The sequence below is a fragment of the Xyrauchen texanus genome, chromosome 35, assembly GCF_025860055.1.
Source record: "Xyrauchen texanus isolate HMW12.3.18 chromosome 35, RBS_HiC_50CHRs, whole genome shotgun sequence".
In the NCBI taxonomy this organism is placed as follows: Eukaryota; Metazoa; Chordata; class Actinopteri; order Cypriniformes; family Catostomidae; genus Xyrauchen; species Xyrauchen texanus.
The window spans coordinates 34219836-34245265 of NC_068310.1; the positions used below are offsets into that span (position 1 = coordinate 34219836).

A 25430-nucleotide genomic window follows, 5' to 3' on the forward strand; every position below is an offset into this window, starting at 1 on the left:
TGAACACATCCAGGTCATATTTCACAAAATAAATAATCATATTTTGCTAAAAGAAAATGAAGCCCTTTTAAGATTTTTTGCATTGTGAATTTATTAGATTTTTTTGAGTACAATTCCCTACCTCCAGTTCTCATTACCGTTAAGCGAGAAATCTAATACATTTAAAAAAGAACAAATATTTAATTATCATTTATTTAAAGAAAAAAAAAACATTAATTAAAAAAAAAAAAATATGATTAAATGTTTTTTACATATATTAAAAAAACTAAATATCTAATTTGAATAATTATATTTTAAATACAATATTTAATAATGTATTTATCATGGTAGTATTTGATTTACTCAATATTTGCTTATTTAAATAAAAACATCTTTCTATTACAGTCAAACAGTTCTTCATTACATTAATGAGAATCACCATCTGAATGTGCTTAATTGTCATGAAAATAATATCAAATGTTAAAATAGGCTTTTATAATTATTAAATATTAGTAATGCAATGTATAATTATAGGAAACAAAAAAATATATATAAAAATGACCCAGACACGTTTGTGTGAGATTCATCCAAAATCATTAATCATTAAAAATATCATGAATGTGTCATTTGTAACAAAATATACATTTTAAAATATGTAAAGATCATCAGGTATAATTGCCTTCATAGAGGTTAGAAAATAAAGCGATGACACAATTTAAAATGATTTATTTAAAAATTAAAAACATTTTAAAAGCAGTGATTTTTAAGACATGCAGCTTAGCTGGGAATTAACAAGCACCATTTCATAATGCAAAAAGCTCAACTTGCCATTTTGATGCAAAAAACAAAATAAAGACAGAAATCAGCAGCAATTATAAGAATAGCTTTAAAAAGATTGCCTAAATTCTTGCAATCCTCTATAATCCTGAATTATGCTTGAAAAAGCTTTTTTTCTTTGCTTTGTTTTGGATGGTATAATGTAGAAAATGATCAACGCATTAAAACAGCTGTATAGAGATAATCTATCCCCACAAAACATCATTTTAAGTCCGTAATCCTGCCTGCACAAAACATCACAACATCTGCAATATCTTAAAACTGTAACCACCATCATCAGGGTCCATGCCAGATTTTCAGGGTTTCACCACTGAGAAAATGTGCAGATATAGTGAAGAGTGTAACTTAAGCAGGGTTAAATGCAATATACTGACCTTAAAGAAAACAAGTGACAAAAGTGGTTCAGATTTCAATACAAAAATGTCTTGTTGTTCCCTTTTCAAAGATCTAAAACTCGAGAAATCTGGAAAATACCATATCCAACTATGTCTCTGATAAATATAACTCCAACTAAAAGCATAATGATGTAAGATATTTACAAACTATTACTTAATGCACTAATCCTTAATAAGTTTAATCAAATATCTTATGCATGAACATTATAGTGGCACCTTAAATGAATGTTTTAGGAAAGTTTATATGTAACTAACATAGAAAATAATTTTGCACTGCAGTTAGTAAAAACAACCAAAAATCATGTTAGCTGTGATGCACTTACAATGAACGTCTATGGGGCAAAATACTGAACTGGGATAACTGTTAAAATATGCACTGTTTCAAAAGTATAGCCACAAGATTAAATCAGTAATCAACCTTGTCTGTGTAAAGTTGCATCCAATATAACTCCTATTATGATCATTTTATTCTGTTTATCCACCTAGAAATATTGACGTATTGCTAGAAGGACAATTTAGACTTTTGCAGCTTAAATAAAATGTTATTTAATGTTATTACCGAAAAATGTATACAAGCTGTGCATTTTTTGCTTTTAAACCCACCAGTACACTTAGACCCCATAGACTTCCATTGTAAGTGCATTACTGTAAGTGCAATTGTTTTTGTGTTTGTCAACTACGGGACGAGTCATAATTATTTTCTGCAGTAATCGACTGCATGCCACACATGCTGTGTATAGAGCTAACCTTGTTTTGAACCCAGAACTTTCCTTTAAAAGTAGGATGATTCTTCCAATGGTCAGTTTTGAGTTCAGACTCGTTTAGTCATTGTTGCATATAAGTGTAACACTGTGTATCAATATTCAGTGCATGTTGTGTTGGTGTGTTTTAAGAACCCCATCTATGGGTGTTCAGACTGTTACAGTGTCATGGACTCTCTTTTCCTCCCATCTTTCCATTTGAGGAAAGTTTTACGTGTTGTTCGTCCCTCTATGTTTCGTGTATGGCAGAGCACCGTACAACGGTTCCAGGAAAATGCAGCTTCGTGGAAAAACAAACAAAAGGTGATGTTTTCATTTCTATTATATAATGAAATTGCATTAACACATTGCATAGTGACAGGCACTACTGCACAATGTATTTTACAAACTTTTAAGCTCAAACATGCCTCCTTTCTATGTAAATGAATCTTATATAATCCCCTTGTCTCACAGATGGGTGTCTCACCTAAGCTGAACTAAGCAGTGCAGCAGAGACCCTCCCCTCGAGTGGTCCGGTACACCGGAGAGACGCAGACCCGGGCGCTGGGGGGCACGTGATTGAGGGTGGTGGACAGTAGGTTGGGTGGTAAGTACAGGGTAGAGCGCTGACTAAGACCTCGCTCCCATGTGACCCAGTAACCACGGAGCCCGTCAGCGCTCCCCTTCCACCGCAGCTGCACTGACTCATTGCCCACTGTGGTCAGCTGAAGATCAGATAGAGCGGGCAACACTGAGAGAGAGAGAGAGAGAGAGAGAGAGAGACATTAAGCTTCCCACTTCTTGATGGGAATTCAGTAGGAGTCAAATGAATGTGGGAATGATATTGGCAGGAATACTAAAGGGTTTGGGCGTAGTCGGAGTGCTATAAGGATTTGCAAATGGGGTAAAACAATGAAATAAACACAGTAATTCACAATATGTTCTCTAACAACCAGTCTTATACAATATCTAATGCGATTTTCCTTTTCAATTAAGTTAATCATATTATAGGGAGGATATTTTTACTGAAAAACAAGATAAAATATTGATATGATACTATTTCAGCAGTATAATATATTATGCAATATTGCTTCTCAAGTAAGTGTATATTGTTTTAAAGATATTTGTACTGTAAAACAAGACAAAAATACTGAGTAAGAAGGTTTTCACAGTGTACGTAGTAACCGTTGAATTAACCAATAAGGATGCAGACTACCAGCCCTGGAATCGCGAGCTCGAATCCAGGGTGTGCTGAGTGACTCCAGCCAGGTCTCCTAAGCAACCAAATTGGCCCAGTTGCTAGGGAGGGTAGAGTCACATGGGGTAAACTCCTCGTGGTGATGATTAGTGGTTCTCACTCTCAATGTGGCGCTTGGTAAGTTGCGTGTGAATTGCGGAGAATAGCATGAGCGTCCACATGCTGTGAGCCTCCGAGGTGTCATGTACAGTGAGCCACGTGATAAGATGCGCGGATTGACCCTCTCAGAAGCGGAGGGAACTGAGACTTGTCCTCCCCCACCCGGAATGAGGTGAGTAGCCATGCCACAATGAGGACCTACTAAGTAGGGGAAATTGGGCATGCCAAATTGGGAGAAATGGGGATTAAAATAAATAAAAATTAATAAAACCAATAAGGACAAAAAATAAAGGCACAGCAGAAATTAAAACCAAACAACCGAGAACAACATGGTTGCGACTTGTTACGGAAAACAAAATCTCAGATTAACATGAAAAATCGTTGTCAGCTTTATTACGTCGCACCTGGTTTGGACATGTTTATATATATATATATATATATATATATATATATATATATATATATATATATATATATACTTCTATTTCATATTATACATTTTCAAAAGACAAAAAAAAACCTGCATACATGCACACATAAATAAATAAAATAAAATAAAAAAGGATGCAGACAGAGTAACCCCTCATATCCAAACAATGCATGCTGCTTGCAGGAAAAGAAAATACATAGCAACGGAAAATAACAAGAAGTGAGGTGGTAGTAACAAGAATGACGAGCTGTTACTTTAATGTACTGAATACAGACCTCACAGATGATAATTAACAATCATCTGGAAATTAACAAACAATTAGTCCTAGTTAGGCCGCAGGAAGCTACAAAGGGTTTCCTACAGTTTATCAAATTTAGCTGCAGTTCCAGATTTATTGTATCTAATTCTTTCCATGTGTAAGGTGGAGGTAGCTCTGCAAGCCAGGCCTGGAAGAGAGGCCTTCCTTTTTTATCCCACAGGGACAAAATGACTTTTTTAGCAACAATCATTCCATATTTGGACATGGATTTAACCGCCGGTTAAAATGAGCACATTAAAAATGCCACAAATGCTGTCGATTGAGCTTAACTTGTACCGAACCCAGAATATTTGTTTAACTGACAAATTAGTTACTAGATTTTAATGTTTCTGTGCAAAACTCTGCACCCACTCAAAAGTTGTTTACTAAAGTTTTCAGAGTAGTTGTTTGCGTTACTATGTAGTTGCCAGGGAGTTTTCGGTGGTGGTGCAAGGGTTATGGACAAGCTTACCACACTCAAGTCTCTATGATTTTCTGGTCCCTAGATATGGCTCGGATCCCTGATTTAATGCAAGTCTATGAGATGCTTTGCCTGTTTTATCAACCAATTGCTTAGACAGTAATAGCACACCCTTCTTAATAAGCCCCATGGTTCCAGGAATCAATCCTGTCTGAGTATACACTAATAAAGGCATGCATCACACATCCGTTCATCCTTACCCTCCTGTGTACAGGCTTTCACAGACATGGCTCTCTCTTTGCCAGAGAAGTGTTCTGCGCTCACAGTGACCAGGTACTGAGAGTCAGGATAGAGGTTTGTCAGGACGGTGGAGTTCTGCAGGTTACTGACGCTGATGACCCGGAGCTGTCCTGTAGGAAGTGCTGAATACTCAATCTGGTAACCCAGAATGAGGTTAGGCTGCAGCGGACCCCAGCTCACCCGCACACTATTAGAGGTCGACTCTGACACCGTGACTGTCGAAAGGGTCTGGACCTCTGGCTGGGGCGGATTGACTTTGGATGATAACATGAGAGAGAAGAATGTTTGAACAAGCATCTAAACTGCATATGGACACAATTCAGTTTTTTCGATCTATATTTATAGATATTATTTTATTTATTTACAATGGGGCCAGTCCATAAATGTTACAATACACACTGTTTTGAGGGGCCCGGGTAGCTCGGCGAGTAAAGACACTGAGCATCACCCCAGGAGTTGCGAGTTCGAATCCCAGGGTGTGTTGAGTGACTCCAGCCAGTTCCCTTAAGCAACCAAATTGGCTGGTTACTAGGGAGGGTAGAGTCACATGGGGTAACCTCCTCATGGTCGCTATAATGTGGTTCGCTCTTAGTGGGTCGCATGGCGAGTTGTGCGTGGATGCCGCTGAAAATAGCGTGAAACCTCCACACGCGCTCCATGTCTCCGTGGTAACGTGCTCAACAAGCCATGTGATAAGATGCACGGATTGATGTCTCAGACGTGGAGGCAACTGAGATTCGTTCTCCACCACCTGGATTGAGGCTAGTCACTATGCCACCACGAGGACTTAGAGGGCATTGGGAATTGGGCATTCCAAATTGGGGCGAAAAAGGGGAGAAAATAAATGCACACTGTTTTAAAAGTATAGCCATGGGATATAAACATCATGCATATCAATATGAGTTTGGTGGGATAGAATTCCTTACTAACCATATCTGTGTAAAGTTATACCCAATATTACAACTTTGTTGCCATGATGACACAATGTCATTTAACCCAGCATACAATTTTATAACACTAAAATACGATTGTTTACATCTTGTGGCTATACTTTTGAAACAGTAAATATTTTAACGTTTACAGATTGGACCCATTCACTTCCATTGCAAGTGCCTCATTGTAACCCAGATTTTTGTTTTCTTTTTTAAATAAAAGAGGGACGAGTTGAAATGACTTTCTGGGGTAATCAACATTATAATACACATGTTGGCAAATGAACTTAAAAGAATGTTCCAGGTTCAATCAAATTAAGTTCCCATGTTCATATCATCCAGGTTATCATAAAGGTTAATACTACAAAAAACTTTAAACTCAAAATGTGTTTCTGGTTCAATGCAATACATTTTCTGATTATTTTATGATATTATCCTTAAGTTTCTTTCTACTCCAAACCGGTGCCGATAATCATTTAATTTACATTTTTATTTAGTGCATAAAACTCAGTGTCAAACTCTGCTTTCTGGGTCAAAGTCACTCAAAATGATGGAGCAGGTCACATACAGTATGTCTATATAAATGGATTTAACAATAGATATTGGGTGTTCATTGTTTACATATATGCAAATGTAGATTAAAATGTGATTTTGTGTCTTTGTTCCCCCTTATATACTGTTTAGATTGAAGGCATTTTTAAATGGCATGTAAACAAGAACGTCAATTTCCCTAATGCTGTTTGAGGGATTAAGAGAGCCCTGAGAACACGGTTTAATGTGGCCATGTAAAGGCCATAAGCGGCTTTCTTACATGTTTTCGAGGCCTGCGCATGTGCATGGAACAGACCGGTTAACAAACGTCATAGGATGGAGCCCAACAACAAGTCAACACAGTGAAAAGAATACAAAATTCCTACAGTGGGAAAAGCACATACACAATAATCTATACCGATGTATGCACGCCAAAGTAAAATATTGACCGTCCCTCAGATTTGCATATGCGCTGGTACATTTGGGAAATCCTGGAGTTTTACGTTAGAGGTAAACCCCACTACTGCATCGCAATTCAGCTGCAGGTTATTTTTTTATGCATTTTGGCAGATGCATTTTTGGTAGACTTACAGTGCAGTGCTCTGGGGGACAATCCCCCCGGAGCAACCTGGAGTTAAGTGCCTTGCTCAAGGACACAATGGTGATGGCTGTGGGGATTGAACCAGCAACCTTCTGATTACCAGTTATGTGCTTTAGCCCACTACACCACCACCAGGTTATGATAGAAAGTGCAGGAAACAAATACAGCAACAATATCTGGAAATAAAGCCATGTTTGTCTTTTACACAAGCGTTGCAGGGAAATTAAATTTCTGTGGAGAAAGCTGCTTACTGACCGAGCCACATGTACTGTATACGGCAGTAAAGAGTACGCCGCATACAGTAAAGCGCATGTAAACTGAAACGTTGCTTTCTCACAATAAGCCACTATCTGAATTAAACTGAATGAAGAACTGACTTTAAATTACATGCAAAAACTTTTTGCAATTCAATTAAGAGTAATGACTTCATTTTTGGAGTGTGCTATGGACAAGTCTCCCGTTATGTAGCCCAAGCACCTTTAAAAGTAAAAAGATTTGGCTTTTGAAAACATGCCATTTTCCCCTTAATGGCTCTGCATATTAAGCTCCTCCCACCTGGTTGAGTGGTAAAGGTGGCCGAAAGAGTGTTTAGGAACTCCAGGTTAGCCTTTGGGGTGAGCAGGACTTTATACGTGGTGTCTGGATGAAGGCCATTCAGCTGAGCCGAGCTGGCATCTCCAGGCCGAGTTATTCTCTTAAAAGGTTGGTTGGGTCTCTTAAAAGGGCTGGTTCCTGAACCCCCTGGCCCTGCAGTCTCTTCTGTTCCGATGGGCCTAAACTGGATTTCATAGTAGCCGGTGCCAGCCAACATTGGCCTCCATTCCAGCAGAGCAGAAGTAGTGGTGACCGACTTCACCTGTAACCTCTTGACACGAATAATCTCTGTGTTTGATCAGAGAGAGAACGTGTGGTTAGTATAGAGTATGAAATTCAGTAGGACCCCTAGACTTAATTGACAAGCTTTAAAATAAACAAGATTTTTACACTTTCTGGAGGAATGGTGTATGCTGTGTTTTGGGTGGTTGCTCAGTCCATTTGTCCAAAAAGAATATTTTTTTTTTTTCACCTTTTTTATCATTCTCTAGGTGAAAACAATTAGTCTGATCACTTAAAACTAAAGCACACCTCTCCTCAACAAGCTGCATCAAGTATCATTCATTTAGGAGTTTTGTTCAAATCCCTAACCCCAAGTATAAGCAATAGCAAGTGATGCTTGCCATAATAGCTTGTCTTACTTTTCACTGTGACTAAATCAATTTTGACGGCAATGTCTAAAAGGGCACCACTTCACCTGGACTGAATTTTTGTGTATGATTGATGCCTTTGTTTTTCTAAGTGTCTGTAAGTGCACACATATGCAACGCCTTATATACACGAGGAGGAATGCCCGCTATAAATAGCTACGTCTAGTGCTCCGGGGGGACTTTGCTGTGGGTCAAAAAGGCCAAAATAATTTATTTATTAATAGCCCCCATCTCTCATTACAGTGTCTCTCTGTTCCTGTCCCCTCTTCCTCCAGACCCCTCTTCACTTGGAGCTGTCTCAAGCTATTTGTGTCGGAGTGGACTGGCATGGAGACCAAGATTCCTTCGGGACACTAGGGTGGAGATACGGAGGGGCTATTCACACCCACATAGGATCACTCGCCCTGTTTAGAAAACTCTCTCATCAGATTATGATTATTGTTATTTTGGATGAAATATGAAATCATGGTTTACAGATGTTTATAAGCTGTCAGTCTTAATATGGTGAGCTTTATGTGAGAAGACTGTGGGTGGCACTCATTTGGCAAGTGGGGTATTTTATGTTCACATTTGATTCAGTTACACATCAGATTAAAGAAATTGTTCATGCAAAAAGTAAATCATGCCATCATTCATTTACCCTCATGATGATGATGTTTCTTCAGTGAAACACAAAAGGAGATATTTATCAGAATGTCCATGCTCCCCACCAGACGGGGTCTATACAATGCAAGTGAATGGGAGCCAAAATTTTGAAGCTTCAAAAATCAAATAAGTCAGCATAAAAGTAATCCATAAGACTCCAGTGGTTTAATCAATGTCTTCAGAAGTGATATAGGTGTGGATGAGAAACAGATCAATATTTAAGTAATTTTTTACAATAAATTCTTCTCCTTGCGCAGTCAATCTCCACTTTAACTTTCACATTCTTCTTCTTGTGTTTTTGGTGATTCACATGTTTGTATGCATTACGCCCCCTACTGGGCAGGGAAAATAATTTATATAAAAAAAGGACTTAAATAAATGGAGTAAAACACTGGAGTTAACATTTTGGCACCCATTCACTTGTATTGTATGGACCTACAGAGCTGAAATAATTTTCTAAAAATCCTAATTTGTGTTCTACAGAAGAAAGAAAGTCATACACATCTGGAATGGCATGAGGGTAAGCAAATGGTGAGAGACGTTTGGGTGAACTATCACTTTAAATTTCAGTTCTTTTAAGGTATTTGTAGTATTTTTAAGGCACTTGATGTCTATATTGAAGCATGTCTGTACTGATCGCTGTATTATGTAGCCTCTTAGAGGACAGGAAGGGTAATTCATTTCTGAAATAGTTTTGAGTTCCTTTGCAATAGTTTTGCTTTGCTTTGCTTTGCATTCCCTCACAATAAGTTTTGTGCTCCCTCGTTTTGTATTGATTCGCAATTATTTTGTGTTCCCCCGCCATAGCTTTAATCAATCCCTCACAATAATTACCTTTACTACAGTAACAATACATTATGCACCATGTTTGTTTGTTTTCTGGCAAGAAAAATTACTTGAAAAACTATGATACATGTACCACAAATGAACCATGGTATTAATATAGTAAAACTGTAGTAACCATGTTTTTTTTGGCAAAATTTTATAATCATAGTTTATTTTTTTTCAATGGTTACTGTCGTGGTTGGTGTGGTTTTACTAAAAATATTGCTTTAATTGAATGGAAAAACAGCAGTGTAAACATTCTGCAAAACTTGGAACACAGAAAGTCATCCAGATTTGGAACGACATAACAAGGGTGTGTAAATGATGGCAATGTTTTCATTTTTGGAGGAAATATTTCATTAATTAGCTTTTGGATAGGTGAGTGAAACGCACCTATAATCGCGTTCCTCAAGTCTTCGGAGATGATGCTTATGTCATCAATATCCACAAAGAGCAGGTGCTCCTCGGCAGGTGGGCTCACAACGTCTCTCAGCACCTGGTAGTTCCCGTGACCGGTGGAAACCACCAGTACAGCCACACCTTCATCTCGCAGTCTCGCCATTGGCTCCTGCACCGCACCGATATCTACTCCATCCGTGAGCCAAACCAAAACCCTTGGCAGATCTGGTCTTGCCCCTCCAGGTACACCTTGTTTTAAAACCTGATCCTGGGCCATTAGTAGAGCATCCACCGTGTTGGTATCACCCTTTAGCTGTCTAGTCCGCTTCAGAGCCTCCTGCAGTCCTTGTTGGGAGTCGTAGGTGTCAAAACCAAACTCAAGGTGGGGCTCGGACCCCACCTGCAGCAGCCCCACCCTCACCTCGTCTGGCCCCAATGAGAAAGGCAAAAGGAGTTCAGACAGGAAGTCCCTCATGCGGGAGAACTCATAGGAGCCCACACTTCCTGAGGAGTCCAGGAGGAAAAGGACGTCACCCTTGCAGCAGTTCAGAACTGGAAAAAAAAAGTGAGTAGACATTTACATTTCAAACTGAACACTCTCCTGTCTGCTATTGGTCAGTCAAACAGGTCGTCCCACCTGAAAGTCACACAATTGGCTGAGCCAATGTTGCTTTGTCAGGTTAGTCGGAATGATAAAAACAAATAAAGTAATGTTTTGATAGCACCACAGAGCCAAAATGTTTAAACGATTTGTGGGAATCTACCCACGAATGGCTTAAGTTTAATTTATACTTCCTGGACGAAGAAACTTTTTGTTTTTGTAACAATTATGATGAAATTCATAGATGTTTTTGTTCTGCTAAGGTGTTTGTTTGGTGATATTTCTTGTGTTTGGACACATCCCTGAAGTTCTTGACGAAGAGCGCTGATGATTGGTTAAAACTATTTGTAGGTGTGGCTTGGACTTGACGTTCTTTATATATTTTCCTCAACTTATTTTTAGATTCAGGTTTCGTTGACCCAGGTTGCTTTAGTTCATTCAGGAGAAAAATGTTTGGCCTTTTCCACTGTATAAATTCAGCTTTGCTCATCGTTGTCTCTGGAATGTTCTAGGATCAGTACAATTTCAGCTTAATCAACAGCATTTGTGGCATAATGTTGATTACCACAAAAAGTTATTCCTTTAACCTGTTGATACGCAATCGCCCGCACGCGGTGGTGACATCACCCTGCTTACATTGAATATATGATTTACCATCTATAAACGTAATCAATGTTAACAAATGCTACATCTTTTCAAAGGTCTAAGGGTTCAACATTGATATCCGATTTCTGTTTCACGACAGCAATGCTCCAGAAACAGCAATTTCGTTATTTGTGCAGGAGTCCTTATGAAAAAATGCAATATCAAAACGGGACTTCATACCTTTTTTATGAAAACGCGATCACCAGATGAATCCAGTTCCATGACAAGCTCTCATTGAAAAACATCCAATAGCACTTTTTGTCCATAAAAGTGATAAATCTGAGAAATATTTATATATTCTCCATTGTTCACATGAGCTCTCGCCTGAAAGATTTACCCTTCGTCATCGTTCTTCAACAAACTTTGCAATCTGAGCAGCATTCGTGTTGTAAAACTGTATATGATCTGATATATTAGAGTCTCATAAACAAAACCAGCCGTCTCCAAAGTCTATTTTAAAAAATGCGGTGTTGTTTTATTCATGATAGCCAAGCAGTGCAGTCAGATTTAGTGTCGTCTTGAGAGGCGGAGCCTTAATTTGACTCTGTACGCTTCCAGCGATTTTACAGAGAAAAAAGCAGCAGGAACCTCATTTCTTGTTCGATCATCTTCATATTTAAAACGTAACTTCTTTAGACTTGTGGCTTTGATAACATTGTATTTCTGGGTTGTCTTGGTACTTTTATTATTGTTTTTTTTTAGATTATAAAAACACGTTCAGCACAATATATTTCCATTACTATAAACTTCAGCTTCTCTAAAAAATAACAACATGTATTAATTCTGAAACTTGGGAAAGTTTCTTCTTTCAAAAGATACTACAACTGTGTCCATACTCCAAAGGGTCCAGTAAATACAACCATTTAAGTTCAGGAATGTCATTTTCATGGTTTGTGCTCAAACAGGGGGTGCACATTAACAGGTTAAGCTGGTATAGGAGAAAGTATTTTAACTTGGAAGAAATGTGACACTTCACCTTTAAGGAAAAAAGAGCTCTGGTTTAACATTGAACTCAAGTAGGGAGAGATGTTCTGAGTGTTTATTTAACACATACTCCAGCAGAGCTAAAACACACCACGGATTCCAAGGAAGGAGGGGGAGTCAGTTACTGGCGATCTGTCATTTGAAGAGTATTTTAAATTTTTCGGAAGAAAATGTGAGTGGTCCTTACCAATGCAAAACTCACAGCCATTATGCAAGGGTGTTGTGGGTGGTTGCCAGGGCGTTGCTATGTTGCTGCTATGGTGTTCTGAATCAATTTAGCACATTGCTATGCATTTGCTAGGGTGTTCTGGGTGGTTGCTAAGTGGTTCCTAATCCTTACTAGACCAAGTCTCAAGATTTGGCTTGGATTTCCATGTTCAGTGCAAGTCTATGTTTATTTTTCTTTATTTTTTTCACTTGTTTTACTTGCCAAAGTATGGGCGTAAACACTATTACGACTATTACGTTTGGTCATTATTAATTCAGTTAACATAGATTCTGTTGTTTATTATGCAAGTTGCCATACAAGTTTGGATGCAGTTATGACCACACACTCATTAAATGTTATGGTGGGCACAATGGAATGTGAAGACACTTTTAAAATAAGGGGCCAGATGTAGAAAAGTGTTAAAACGAGTAAGGAAATCAGTCATTTAAGTAGAGAGAAAGCTGAAACCGTAGATACTAAAAACAGGGATAAGAAAACAGTAGATTTTGTCAGGATAAGGAAGAACTAGTGAGACCTTCATAGTATTTACATAGATGGAACGTTTGATTTGGCCATTTGAAGAATTTCCGCTCAGAAGAGCCCTCTAACCTGGAGCTGCATGATAAACATAAACAGATGGGAGAAGGAACAGGGGATGTGCTACTGGATGTTACAAATGTGAGGCGAGTGGGCGAGGGGGCATGACAAGAAAGGGGGAGGTGAAAATTGTTTCATATAAAGGAAAAGGAGGAATGTAGAGGCTACTACAGCAACCACTGAACAGTAAGAGTGCATTCAAGAGAGAGAGAGTGAGAGAGAGAGAGAGAGAGAAAGTGGGCGAGAGGACTTGATAGAATGTTTCCAAGTGTTCCTCTCCTAAAGACAATCCAAAATCGCCCACCTTTGTGCAGTGAGGAGCATTGTTTCAACCAATTTGAAACAAATTCTAGGGAATATACAAGTATCTCTTTGTCACACCACTGGCCTTTCGGTTTCACTGGGGCAAATGTAAAACGATTATAGTATGATTAAATAAAAAACTACCAAAACAGGATGCAAGCTCTATATAAACAGAGCTTTTCTGTAGGAAAGTGTTCATACGCAGTTTTCATAAATTTCAGTTTCAGTTTTGTTCAGGGAAAAGAGGCCATCTGGTAAGCTGAACCAGTATAATAAGCAACCTCTGCTGGACCAGTTGGAACCAGGGCATGAAACTCCAAGCCAGAATGATCAAGGGTATTGCAGACTTTTCCTGTGAGTCACTGACTGTTAGAGCCTCTATAAGAGGTCCAAAGCGTATGTTGTGCACACTGCACCAGTTATCCAATATACACTCACCTAGAACTTTATTAGGAACAGTATGGTCCTAAAAATAGTTCCCAATATGGTCTTCTGCTGTCGTAGCCCATTCGCCTCAAGGTTCGATGTGTTTGCATTCTTAGATGATATTCTGCACACTACAAATGTACAGAGTGGTTATCTGAGTAACTGTAGCCTTTCTGTCAGCTCAAACCTGTCTGGCCATTCTCCGTTGACCTTTTTCATCAACAATGTGTTTCTGTCCACAGAACTGCCGCTGACTGTATGTTTTTTGTTTTTGGCACTTTTCTGAGTAAACTCTAGAGACTATAGTGTCTGTTGTGCATGAAAATCCAAGGAGATCAGCAGTTATACCAGTCAAACCAGCCTGTCTGGCACCAACAATCATGCCACCAATTTTCCCTATTGTGATGGTTGATGTGAACATTAACTGAAGCTCCTGACCCATATTTGCATGATTTTATGCAGTGCATTGCTGCCACATGATTGGCTGATTAGATAATCAAATGAATAAGTAGGTGTACAGGTGTTCCTAATAAAGTTCTAGGTGAGTGTATGGTGTTATATATGAACTGCTACTCAGACCACAGTTCAAGTGAGAGAAATGTAATTATTTCAACTAAAAAACAAATGCAACGTCAAGTTTTCTAGTGCTCACACCACTTGAACACCATTTGAACTTGGACCATATGCATTGAAGTACAAAAAGTTCAGGACATGCGGTTTGAAGCTGACATTGGCTTCTTCCTTGCTGAGCAGCCTTTCAGATTATGTTGATATAGGACTCGTATTACTGTGGATATAGATACTTGTCTACCTGTTTCCTCCAGCATCTTCACAAGGTCCTTTGCTGTTGTTCTGGTATTTATTTGCACTTTTCAAACTACGTTCATCTCCAGGAGATGGAATGCGTCTCCTTCCTGAATAATATGATGGCTGCGTGGTACCATCAGACATATGGAAATTTCTCCCAAGGATGAACCAGACTTGTGGAGGTCCTCAATTTTTTTCTGAGGTCTTGGATGATTTCTTCTGATTTTCCATAATGTCAAGCAAAGATGCACTGGGTTTGAAGGTAAGCCTTAAAATACATCCACAGGTAAACTTCTGACCCACTGGAATTGTGATATAGTCCATTAAAAGTGAAACAATCTGTCTGTAAACAAGTCTTGGAAAAATTACTCATGTCATGCACAATGTAGATGTCCTGAATGACTTGCCAAAACTATAGTTTGCTAATATGAAATCTGTGGAGTGGTTAAAAAATTTGATTTAATGACTTATATATGCGTGCGTGCGTGTGTGTCAAAACTTTTGAAACACTTGACTGAAATGTTTCTCGAGATCTTAAATATCTATGATCTGAAGGTATATGCTTAAATGTTTGAAATTAGTTTTATAGACAAAAATATAATTGTGCCACCATATAATCTAAAAAAAAGGTTTGGATTTGATGACTTGGACCAAATAACAAAGAAAAGAAGCCAATAAGTGCCCAACATAGATGGGAACTCCTTCAATACCGTTTAAAAAGCATCCCAGGGTGATTCCTCAAGAAGTTGGTTGAGAAAATGTCAAGAGTTCATGAGGGTGACTACTTTGAAGATGCTAAAATAAAACACAGTTTTGATTTATTTTGGATTTTTTTTTAGTCACAACATAATTCCCATAGTTTCATTTATATTATTCCAAAGTTTTGATGACTTTACTATTATTCTAAAATGTGAAAAAAAATATATATAAGTGTTTCAAAACATTTGACCAGTAGCCTAGTGTGTGTGTGTGTGTGTGTGTATATATATATATATATATATACACACACACACACACACACACACACACACACACACACTGATGGCCAAAAGTTTGGAATAATGTACAGATTTTGCTGTTTCGGAAGGAAATTGGTACTTTAATTCACCAAAGTGGCATTCAACTGATCACAAAGTATAGTCAGGACATTACTGATGTAAACAACAGCACCATCACTATTTAAAAAAAGTCATTTTTGATCAAATCTAGACAGCAGCATCACTCCAACACCTTATCCTTGAGTAGTCATGCTAAATTGATAATTTGGTACTAGAAAATCACTTGCCATTATATCAAACACTGCTGAAAGCTGTTTGGTTCATTAAATGAAGCTTAACGTTGTCTTTGTTTTTGAGTTGCCACAGTGTACAATAGACTGGCATGTCTTAAGGTCAATATTAGGTCAAAAATGAAACAGCTTTCTCTAGAAACTCGTCATTCAATCAATGCTTTCAGGAATGCTTGAAATTGCCAAAAAAAAAACGAAGATTTCATACAAAGGTGTAACTACAGTCTTCAAAGACAAAGGACAACTGGCTCTAACAAGGACAGAAAGAGATGTGGAAGGCCAGATGTACAACTAAACAAGAGGATAAGTACATCAGAGTCTCTAGTTTGAGAAATAGACGCCTCACATGTCCTCCGCTGACAGCTTCATTGAATTCTACCCGCTCAACACCAGTTTCATGTACAACAGTAAAGAGAAGACTCAAGGGTGCAGGTCTTATGGGAAGAATTGCAAAGAAAAAGCCACTTTTGAATCAGAAAATCAAAAAGAAAAGGTTTGAGTGGGCAAAGAAACAGACATTGGACAACAGATCTTTGGAAAAGAGTGTTACGGATCTTCACCCCATTGAGCTTTTGTGGGATCAGCTAGACTGTAAGGTGCGTGAGAAGTGCCCGACAAGACATCCACATCTATGGCAAGTGCTACAGGAAGTGTGGGGTGAAAGGTCACCTGAGTATCTGGACAAACTGACAGCTAGAATAACAAGGATCTGCAAAGCTGTCATTGCTGCACGTGCAGGATTTTTTTGATGAGAACTCTTTGAAGTAGTTTAAGAAGAAAAAAATTTCTAATTGTAATACAAATTTTTCACATTATTAATGTCCTGACTATACATTGTGATCAGTTGAATCCGACTTTGGTGAATAAAAGTACCAATTTCTTCCCATAAGAGCAAAATCTCTACATTATTCCAAACTTTTGGCTGCCTGTGTATGTGCTCATTGTATTTACCGGAACACTGTAAATACTGTATTGATGCTGTTTTGCTGATGCAACAGAATTTCCCCTCCCATAACGATAAATAAAGAATAATCTCCTCTACTGAATCAGGTCCTGACTGACCCACATGACTCACCTGTCCTGGATGACACACTTCATATATGAACGACAAGTCCTGAATGAAAACATGACAAATATGACTCACTTATGTCATATTTCCGAGTCTTAAATGAATACAGGGTCGATATAATTACCATGAATCAGACACTGAGTCCTGAATTATAAATGACAGATGTGACTACTAACTTGAATCAAGTAGCCTACAGAATCCTAAATTAAAACATGACCTGAACTGACCATTCCGATACGATTAACTGATCGACATGACTCGCACGACTCACCTGAATCAGGTACCGAGTCCTGAGAGTCCCCTGAACACAAGAGCAGGCTGAAGAAAACACACATGACCGCTGTTTGCACCTCCATGATGGACTTTAAATCAAAATTACAGTCAATTATGGATGTTTTATCTCCTTCACACCGCGTCTACATCGCCCGGTATATTTTCTATCCACTTAGAAGTCACATTCACTATATGCAGTCACCCAAATGTTTTTATATAATTCAGCTATAAAGTCGCAGCCGCAGCACCTGTGCGGAACCACATCATTTACTCGTCTTGAACGTAAAAAATGCGAAACTCCATTCCAGTCCTCTTCCAAAAAGCATTCGGTTAAATCAAAAGCAGACGCGTTTTCTCTCGGCTACTGAATGCACCAGGTTCCCTCCCGCCCTTTCTGTCTCTCCAGCACGAGCGCACCTCCTTTTTTACACTGGTACCAGCGTCACTATCTTGAACCCGTGCCCGGTTTCTGGTTCTTTTGATCTTTACGATGCAGTTATTTTCTTGTTAGGGAATAGACATATAATGTGTATCATTATGTGTAACTAGAACTGGGCGTTTGAGTAAGTACTTAAACACTTTAGTCCTTTAAAACTTACACATGAAATCATGGTAAACCATGGTAATAGGCCTACTGTGCTTTTTTGGACATATTCCGTGGTAATGCTATTTTATGTTTGATAAGTACATTCGTAATATGATAATAGCATGTTTGTGGACATCTACCATGGTTATACCACTTTGTTTTATTTTTTTATTATTACATTGACTATGGTAATAGCCTATTATGTTTGTAAACATATACCATGATAATACCATGTTTTTGTTAAGTTATTTTACATGTTTCTCCATGGTAATGCCATGTTTTTTAGATATGTACAATGGTAATACCATCATGGTTGTTATTTTGGTCATGCACCAAGCTTTCTTTCACATGGCAACATCACCATGGTAATGCCATTGGTTATGCCAATACTATGTTTTATGGACATGGACTGTGGTAATTCCATTATGTTTTTCTCCCCAATTTGGAATGCTCAATTCCCAATGTGCTCTTAAGTCCTCGTGGTGGTGTAGTGAATCTACTCAATCCGGGTGGCGGAGGACGAGTCTTAGTTGCCTCTGCGTCCAAGACCGTCAATCCACGTGGCTTGTTGAGCACATTACCACGAAGACATAGCGCATGTGGAGGCTTCATGCAATTCTCTGTGGCATCCACGCACAACTCACACGTGCCTCACCGAGAGCGAGAACCACTTTATAGTGACTACGAGGAGGTTAACCCTTATGACTCTACCCTCCCTAGCAACCGGGCCAATTTGTTTGCTTAGGAGACCTGGCTGGACTCACTCAGTACACCATGGATTCGAACTCGCGACTCCAGGGCTGTGCTGAGCTACCCAGGCCCAGGTATAACCATGGTTATACCATGTTTTTGGACACGTACCATGGTAATATTATGGTTTTTGAACATGTACTGGCAATACCATGTGTTTTTATTTTTCCAACATGCACCATAGCAATACCATTTTTGGATGTAAAGCATGGTAATAATACCATATTTTTCTTTTGGTCATGTACCGTGGTTCTTGCACATGGGACAATGGTAATATAATGGCATTTGGACATGTAATATTGTGGTATATGTTGGAGTACTGTATAAATACCATGAAATATAAATAGGTTAATTCTTCAGTACTATTGTATACATCAAAGTATCATAGTTTTTTTGTTTTGTTTTTTTGTAAGGGGAGGCTGACCCATGTTTCTTTGGCTGTAAAAGGATTTGGTTTATTGTCAAAAGGATGTAACATTTAAATCTTCAGTATCTCACTTGGGGAAAAAAAAACATGCTTTCAAAAATGGCATGCTCCTACTGATGAAAATATACTCTTAGAATAATGGCTTTAAATGTTCAGTTCCTTTTTTTGGAACACGTGCAGATGGTAATGTGCAATTTATCTTGATAATAACACCTACTTATGTGGTTTTATTTCATTTTGATTGCCTGACAGGTATGTTCTTACATAAGTATCTAATAATGGGCTAAAATGTGAGACTTCAATCATGTAAGAACATGAGATAAAGTTTTATAAAGAGCCTCTGAGTATATAAGTAGTAAAGTTAACCAAACATTGTTCTGCACCACACTGTTACTGCTTTATATTTTATAAAACATGTAAAAAGAAGCAAAAGCCGTGTGCACAATTACACACCTACTAAGCAAACAGATATGTTAGACATCTGTGGCATTGAATTTTCACTCAGTAACTTAACCTCATTTCTTCCTTTGAACTATCCCTCGGTAAACCCCCATGGAGAGTGCAACACCGCCGAAGAGATTGGAAAATGAATGACTACACTGCTGGAAAATAAACCCAAGTTTAAAAAAGTCTTATGATAAAAATGCTGGTCTTAGCCAGTCTCTCAGTCTGGTCTGGTTTACTGGTTTAAGAGGGATCGTTGGGCACTTGAACACCAGCTTGGCCAGGCTGGGAGATCAGATAGACCAGCTTAAATCAGCCAAGACCAGCAAACCATTTTAGGCTTTTTCATAAGGGTGTACAGTTCTGGCTATTCCAGTTCATATATAACTGTTGTCATGCAATACATGAGGACTCATGCACAACAGACAGTCTTGTTCATTGCTGTACCCAACCAGTCTAGATATGCAGTGACCCCACCCTTGTACTGTATGACTGTCATCATTTGCCCAGTGTCCAGCAGATGGGTGTTATATATATTTCATCGAATAAATTGGGTGTTTCTGTGCACCTGGAAAAATATTGCCCTGGAATGTGCACAATCCCTGTCCCGCTTTTGCATTGTCTTGAAAAGCAAGTCCAGCGATACTCTGTTATTCTCATTGATGGTGAGGTAATATCATTCCAATGGGTGTTGAGAGTGAAATAACGGAATTTCTCTTGTGGGAGGAGGAGACCAATTTGAATATCAAATAGCATTAACTAGGTCAGAAAAGAGTGCAACTTTTTTCTTCCATTTGATTTTTCAAAACACTGGACAGGTGCTGAATTTCGAGAGAGGCTCATAAATACAGAAATAAGTGACTAATTGCTGTTCAAGCATTTATTGTCTCTGGGATTGCTCACTTGATCTCGCTTGAGCTCGTTATTAACTGGATTATGTCTCAGGAGAGGATTGGGTATGAGAGAAGGGTACAGGCATGGCATTCAGAAATAGTGTAATGGTGAACACACACACACACACAGTAGTCCTCAGAGACAGCCAAGCCCTGCTCAGTTTTCTCAGTATGGCAGGTTAGAATAAAAATATAGTGCAAAACAATTAAAATAACCCTGTTGATGAGACTAGCATATGTTGTTTGTACCCACCAGGCTTTTTAACTATCTTAACCAGCAAGACTTCCTTGATTAGAAAGACGAACAATTCATGTTTACCATATAGTTAGCATAGCTATGCAGGTTCACAAGCTAGCAGAATTGGAGTCTTGATCTTGAATTCTCTTGAGACCACAACATGTCTTCGTTATGGGTCTGGGTCTAATAACTCTTTGTCTTGGTTTGGATCTCAAAGCTTCAAATCCAGGGATGTTTCTAAATGCTATGAATGCAAAGAATGGAGTTTTTATGAAGACTAATATTGCCATGCTACTTTGGAAGACCGAACTCAGGAGAACGTAGGAAGGAGGATGTAGAACGCACCAATTGCGAGCATTGAGATATGGTGCAATCTTCCTATTGTGCAAATGACCGTCCTAGCACATTTGTAGCCAGTGAGAAAACTACTGGCATTATTATCATCACACCAGTGAGGTTTTGCAGGATATAAAGTCTGCAAACACTCGCTTCCTCAATGCGTTTATTGTTTTATTAAAATCATGCATAACAAAACAACTAATGTTGATGGAGTATAACAACTCTCACAAGCCATTTAGTGATCTTACAGCGAGAGACTCTAGAGGGAAAACACAATGATAAATACACTTTGTCTGCCACCGTAGTACCACGTTCTTGCCCACAAGTCACCATCCGATGCATCCTCAATATTTGACCCAATAAATAACACATCCAGGTAGTTTTATGTGTTCTCGGTACAAGGAGCCTATGAGGCCTGTGTGCTAATGGGGACCAGACAGCAGATATGAATAACGTCCTTCTATGCAAAACCTAAAAATGCTGCAGGAACTTGCATAACTTGGTTTATCATGAAGGTTGTTTGTGCATGGCACATTTTATGGCTTCCCATGTGTATATATCTGTAATGGGCTAGTAACCTGTGTTTGTTTACCACTTGATGCACATATGATTACATGTGCCATCCATACAATAATAGTAGGTCATCTTCAGCTTGTGAGGTTATGAAAAAAGTTTCAATTCATTTAGGTTTATAACCCTCCCACCCCCAAAAAGCAGCTGCCACAATTTAGAATTTAGTTCACTATCAATTCAGTCATGAATGCTGCGTCATACTGCAGGCAATCTCTGAAACTCTTTAAAATCACAGCAATTTTAATAGGCAAATAGCGCTTCATGCTCCACCTCCTTTTTGCTTCTCCTCTGGTGCAAGAAACATCTCCTATCGATACGTGCGAAACACGTTCCAGGTCACCTGAACCGCAGTGCAGATTTGCTCTTGTGACAGGGTGTTATAAAAGGAAAATGGAGTCTTTGTCCTCAGACAGTTCTGATGATATGGGAACAATTCAGGAAAGCCAAAATAGATCTATTTGCGACACACTGTCGCTTTGGTACGCCCTGACTCATGCCCCGCTGGGCATGGATGCTCTAGCCCACAATTGGCCAGCGGGACACAGGTATGCATTCCCTCCCATCCATTTACTTCAAGTATTGTGCAAAATTCGGGAGGACGAGGAAGCGGTACTCTTGGTTGCACCGGAATGGCCCAACCGCCCATGGTTCCCAGAATTAATAGAGCTTTTGAATGTCCCCCAGTGGAGGATTCCACTGAGCAGGGTCCTGCTCATGCAGGCAGGTGCACGGTTTGGCATCCACATTAGAATTGTGGAAACTTCATGAGTGGCTACTGAATGGTGCCTGACTGATGCACACAGGCTCTCACAACCAGTACTCGACACCATATTACAAGCCAGAGCTCCTTCAACATGATGTTTATACATGTTGAAATGGCAAGTGTTGGCGGACGTGTTGCTCTCTGCACAAGGGCCCTGTACAATGCACCGTACAGCCTATACTTCACTTTCTACAAGAATGTTTAGATGCGGGTCTGTAACAGGGTTCAATAGAAAGGAGGAGGTGGGAACTGGACGAAACATCAGAGTAATGTTTTTAATAAACTTAAAAACAAAGACACACAAACATAAACATAAGCATACAGGGCAGCTGCCTGTAGCTCTCTCTCTCTCCTGAACTGACGCATCTCGTTGCACCAATCCCTCTCCTTGGCTGATTAGCCCGATTGGCCCTCCTCCCTGTCACAGGGTCTCACCCTATCTATGCTCAAAGTGTATGTCACTGCCATAGCAACCGGACATATCCTACTGGGCAGTCTATCAATAGGCAGACACCCTTTTATTGTGAAATTCTTATGTGGTGCGAGGCTGTTGAGACTGTCTCGCCCCACCACCATGCCAGTTTGGGACTTGTGTCAAAAGCACTCACAGGCCTGCCATTCGAGCATCTGGATTCAGTGAGTTTATGCGTACTCTCATTAAAGACTAAGTTGCTTCTCGCTTTGGCTTCAGAAGTTTCCCAATTTTTATTGAGCCAACATATACTTTACAACTTTTACATGGTGAGCTTCTACACAGTGTTTCTCTGCCAGCTCTAGTTTCACGTCTTGAGAAACCCATCCATTGTAAATTGCGAGAACATTTAAGAGACTGTAGCTACCACCCGTGAACAAGGTTCCTTGATGTATTTATTGCATTCTAAAAGCTTGGAAAGAAATCCTCACAGTGGAAGAGGAATTTCCAAAAGAAAGCCCATTATATCAATAGACAAATATGCAGAAACAATTGGCCCTTTGTGTCCTCTCCTAGTGTCCACTAAAATGATCCTTTATCTCGAGTGGATTTCTGCAAGATCTGACTCTTTTGAATCAAAACCACATAATGTACTGGGTCAAAAGCTAGTAAAGCTCCCATTATCTGTTTTGTTCAACAACACTGTGACTAAGCCTGGATAAAGGGCATGGGGTGGATTTATTGATGTCAATGGGTGACAGCTTATTTTCCTATGTGAAGAACCAGCAACAAATTTTTCATTCATTGATGTCAAAAGTGAGGCTCTATCCAGAGAGTTGTTTATAAATGCATGCACATTGCAAGGATGTCTTGAACGCTTACAATGCCCTTCCCTTATCCATACAGTTGTTTCTATTTTATAGCAACATCATGAATTTCTAAGTATCAGTTCAAATGAAACAAATGTGTGGATACTGATAGCATAGCTAAGATCATTTGATCTTGGAAGAATTTGAGTTTTATTTTGAGATCTCTGACTTTTAATTGCAGGCACTTGGCAAAGCCGAGGAAAGAGATTATCATTTGTGATTTTTCTTTTCAATGGCAATTGTCTTGTTTTTCAAAGACATTCTTACCATCTCCCTTGGTTACCCTTAATTTCCCACGTGTCCTCGTTTTCCTCTCTTGGCCGCATTCTAATACAGCTGCGATTCTCCTTTAATATGTCTCTTTAGTAATAAAATGACCCCTTCTTCTACTCTCCACCCCATCATTCCCAGAAGACTGTCCAGCTGCATTCTTCCATAGAAGCACACGTATACACTAATACACAAAACTTTCCATTCTGTATCAGCTTTCTACTAATGCAACCACATTTATGTAAAACAGGCCTTGTGGCATTCGAGAGGCTGTTCAGACCTAACACATTATTGTGTTAAAAAAAAAGCTAGGTACAGCTGAACGAATAGAACAGAATGCACATGTCTCGAGATGAGTTTTCAAAAGTTTGTGTTTTTTAAGGGGCCAATCACATCAAATTAGTTTTTTTTTGTCTGTTATTCAACAGAACACCGTGGCGCCTCTCGCTGCTTTTTCAGCATCTCGCATGGGAGTGACACATTTATTTACGCCTTTTTAAGTTAAAATGTTTAGTAAGCTTTTGTTTTTCAGTTCTAGCTGTAGTTGTTTTAGTTTTTGTATACATTTTTCAATTTTTATTCCATGTAAACATGGGCTTTGATCGTTGTGCCACATCTTTCTGTTTTTTCAGCATAATGGAGGAGCCTTGTTCTTTTCCAACGCCATGTCAATTTAAAAGAAGTTCATCAGTTTTTGTTTAGTTAGCTTATTTTTTCAATTATTTTTCAATGTAAACGCGCTAGATGGAAACCTTTGACTGTTGCACCACCTCTTGCTGTTTTTTCATATTATCATACTATTACTAGTATTACATACTAATTTTTAGACACTTTGTGAAGTTGTCAAGAACTTCACATTTTGTTTCAGGTCTTTAGCTTTTTTTCATAATTATTTTTTCAGTTCTAGATTAAAAACACCTTTTGTGTTCATCTGCACTGTTTTTTCAATTCAGTTGGTTTGCCCCTAAATTGACATGGCGTCACAAAAACATGGTGCTCCTGCGTAACATGCACAATGGTCAAAGATGTCTGTCTGGTGCTTGTTTACATTAAAAACAATGCGAATGAACACAAAAGGTGTTTTGAATGAACAGCCCCATATATGATTGCTAGAATTTATTTCAATACTGTGTGTGTGTGTGTGTGTGTGTGTGTGTGTGTGCTGCAAATGATTTTTTTTGTGTGTTTACTTTATCTGACTAAGCAGATGTCAAAAGGGTGTATTTAGTTTAAACTGCCTTTGATTGGGCGCCAAATTCCCTGTGAATACCCCTTGCAGAGAGGGCCTGTCTGAACAGATTTGGCTACGGATGTAGTAATGAAAACACACATCTTTTAAAGACAGAAAAATGGCTGCTAAGATAGTGTGTATGTGCATCTCCACTCAGGTCAGAGGTGGATAAACTGTCCACGGATGTGGCGAGCTCTTGGTGACAAAGCGATGATCGTAAACCCGTTGCACTCTTAGCTTTGAACAAACACCTTTTACTCCTTTAGCACCTTCTTTTTTCTGTCCCTCTGTCTTTTCCTGTTCTCTTGTAGTTCTAGTGTCAATGCAAGTGTGGTTGAGCGTGTCATACTCATTAGGCAGAGCTCTTGTGAGGCTGATAGAAGCAGTAGCATTTTCTGTCAGTGACCCCAAACCTCAGATTTTCACTCAGCCTGTATATCTAAACTCTTGCATGGCAGAAAGACAAGAGATTCTCTCATCTCAGATAAACTAACAATGCC

General features: G+C 38.9%; 1 protein-coding gene across 1 annotated transcript; it reads right to left on the reverse strand.

Annotated features, from left to right (window-relative positions):
- Window positions 1-619: 619 nt before the first annotated feature.
- LOC127629217 (von Willebrand factor A domain-containing protein 1-like) lies at window positions 620-17519 on the reverse strand. Its single transcript, XM_052106345.1, has 6 exons — window positions 17134-17519; window positions 9929-10486; window positions 7377-7703; window positions 4718-5011; window positions 2439-2702; window positions 620-2252 (listed from the first exon to the last, which is right to left on the reverse strand). The coding sequence occupies exons 1-5, from the start codon at window positions 17216-17218 to the stop codon at window positions 2449-2451; spliced, it is 1518 nt and encodes a 505-aa protein (XP_051962305.1). The 5' UTR covers window positions 17219-17519; the 3' UTR covers window positions 620-2252; window positions 2439-2448.
- Window positions 17520-25430: the final 7911 nt, after the last annotated feature.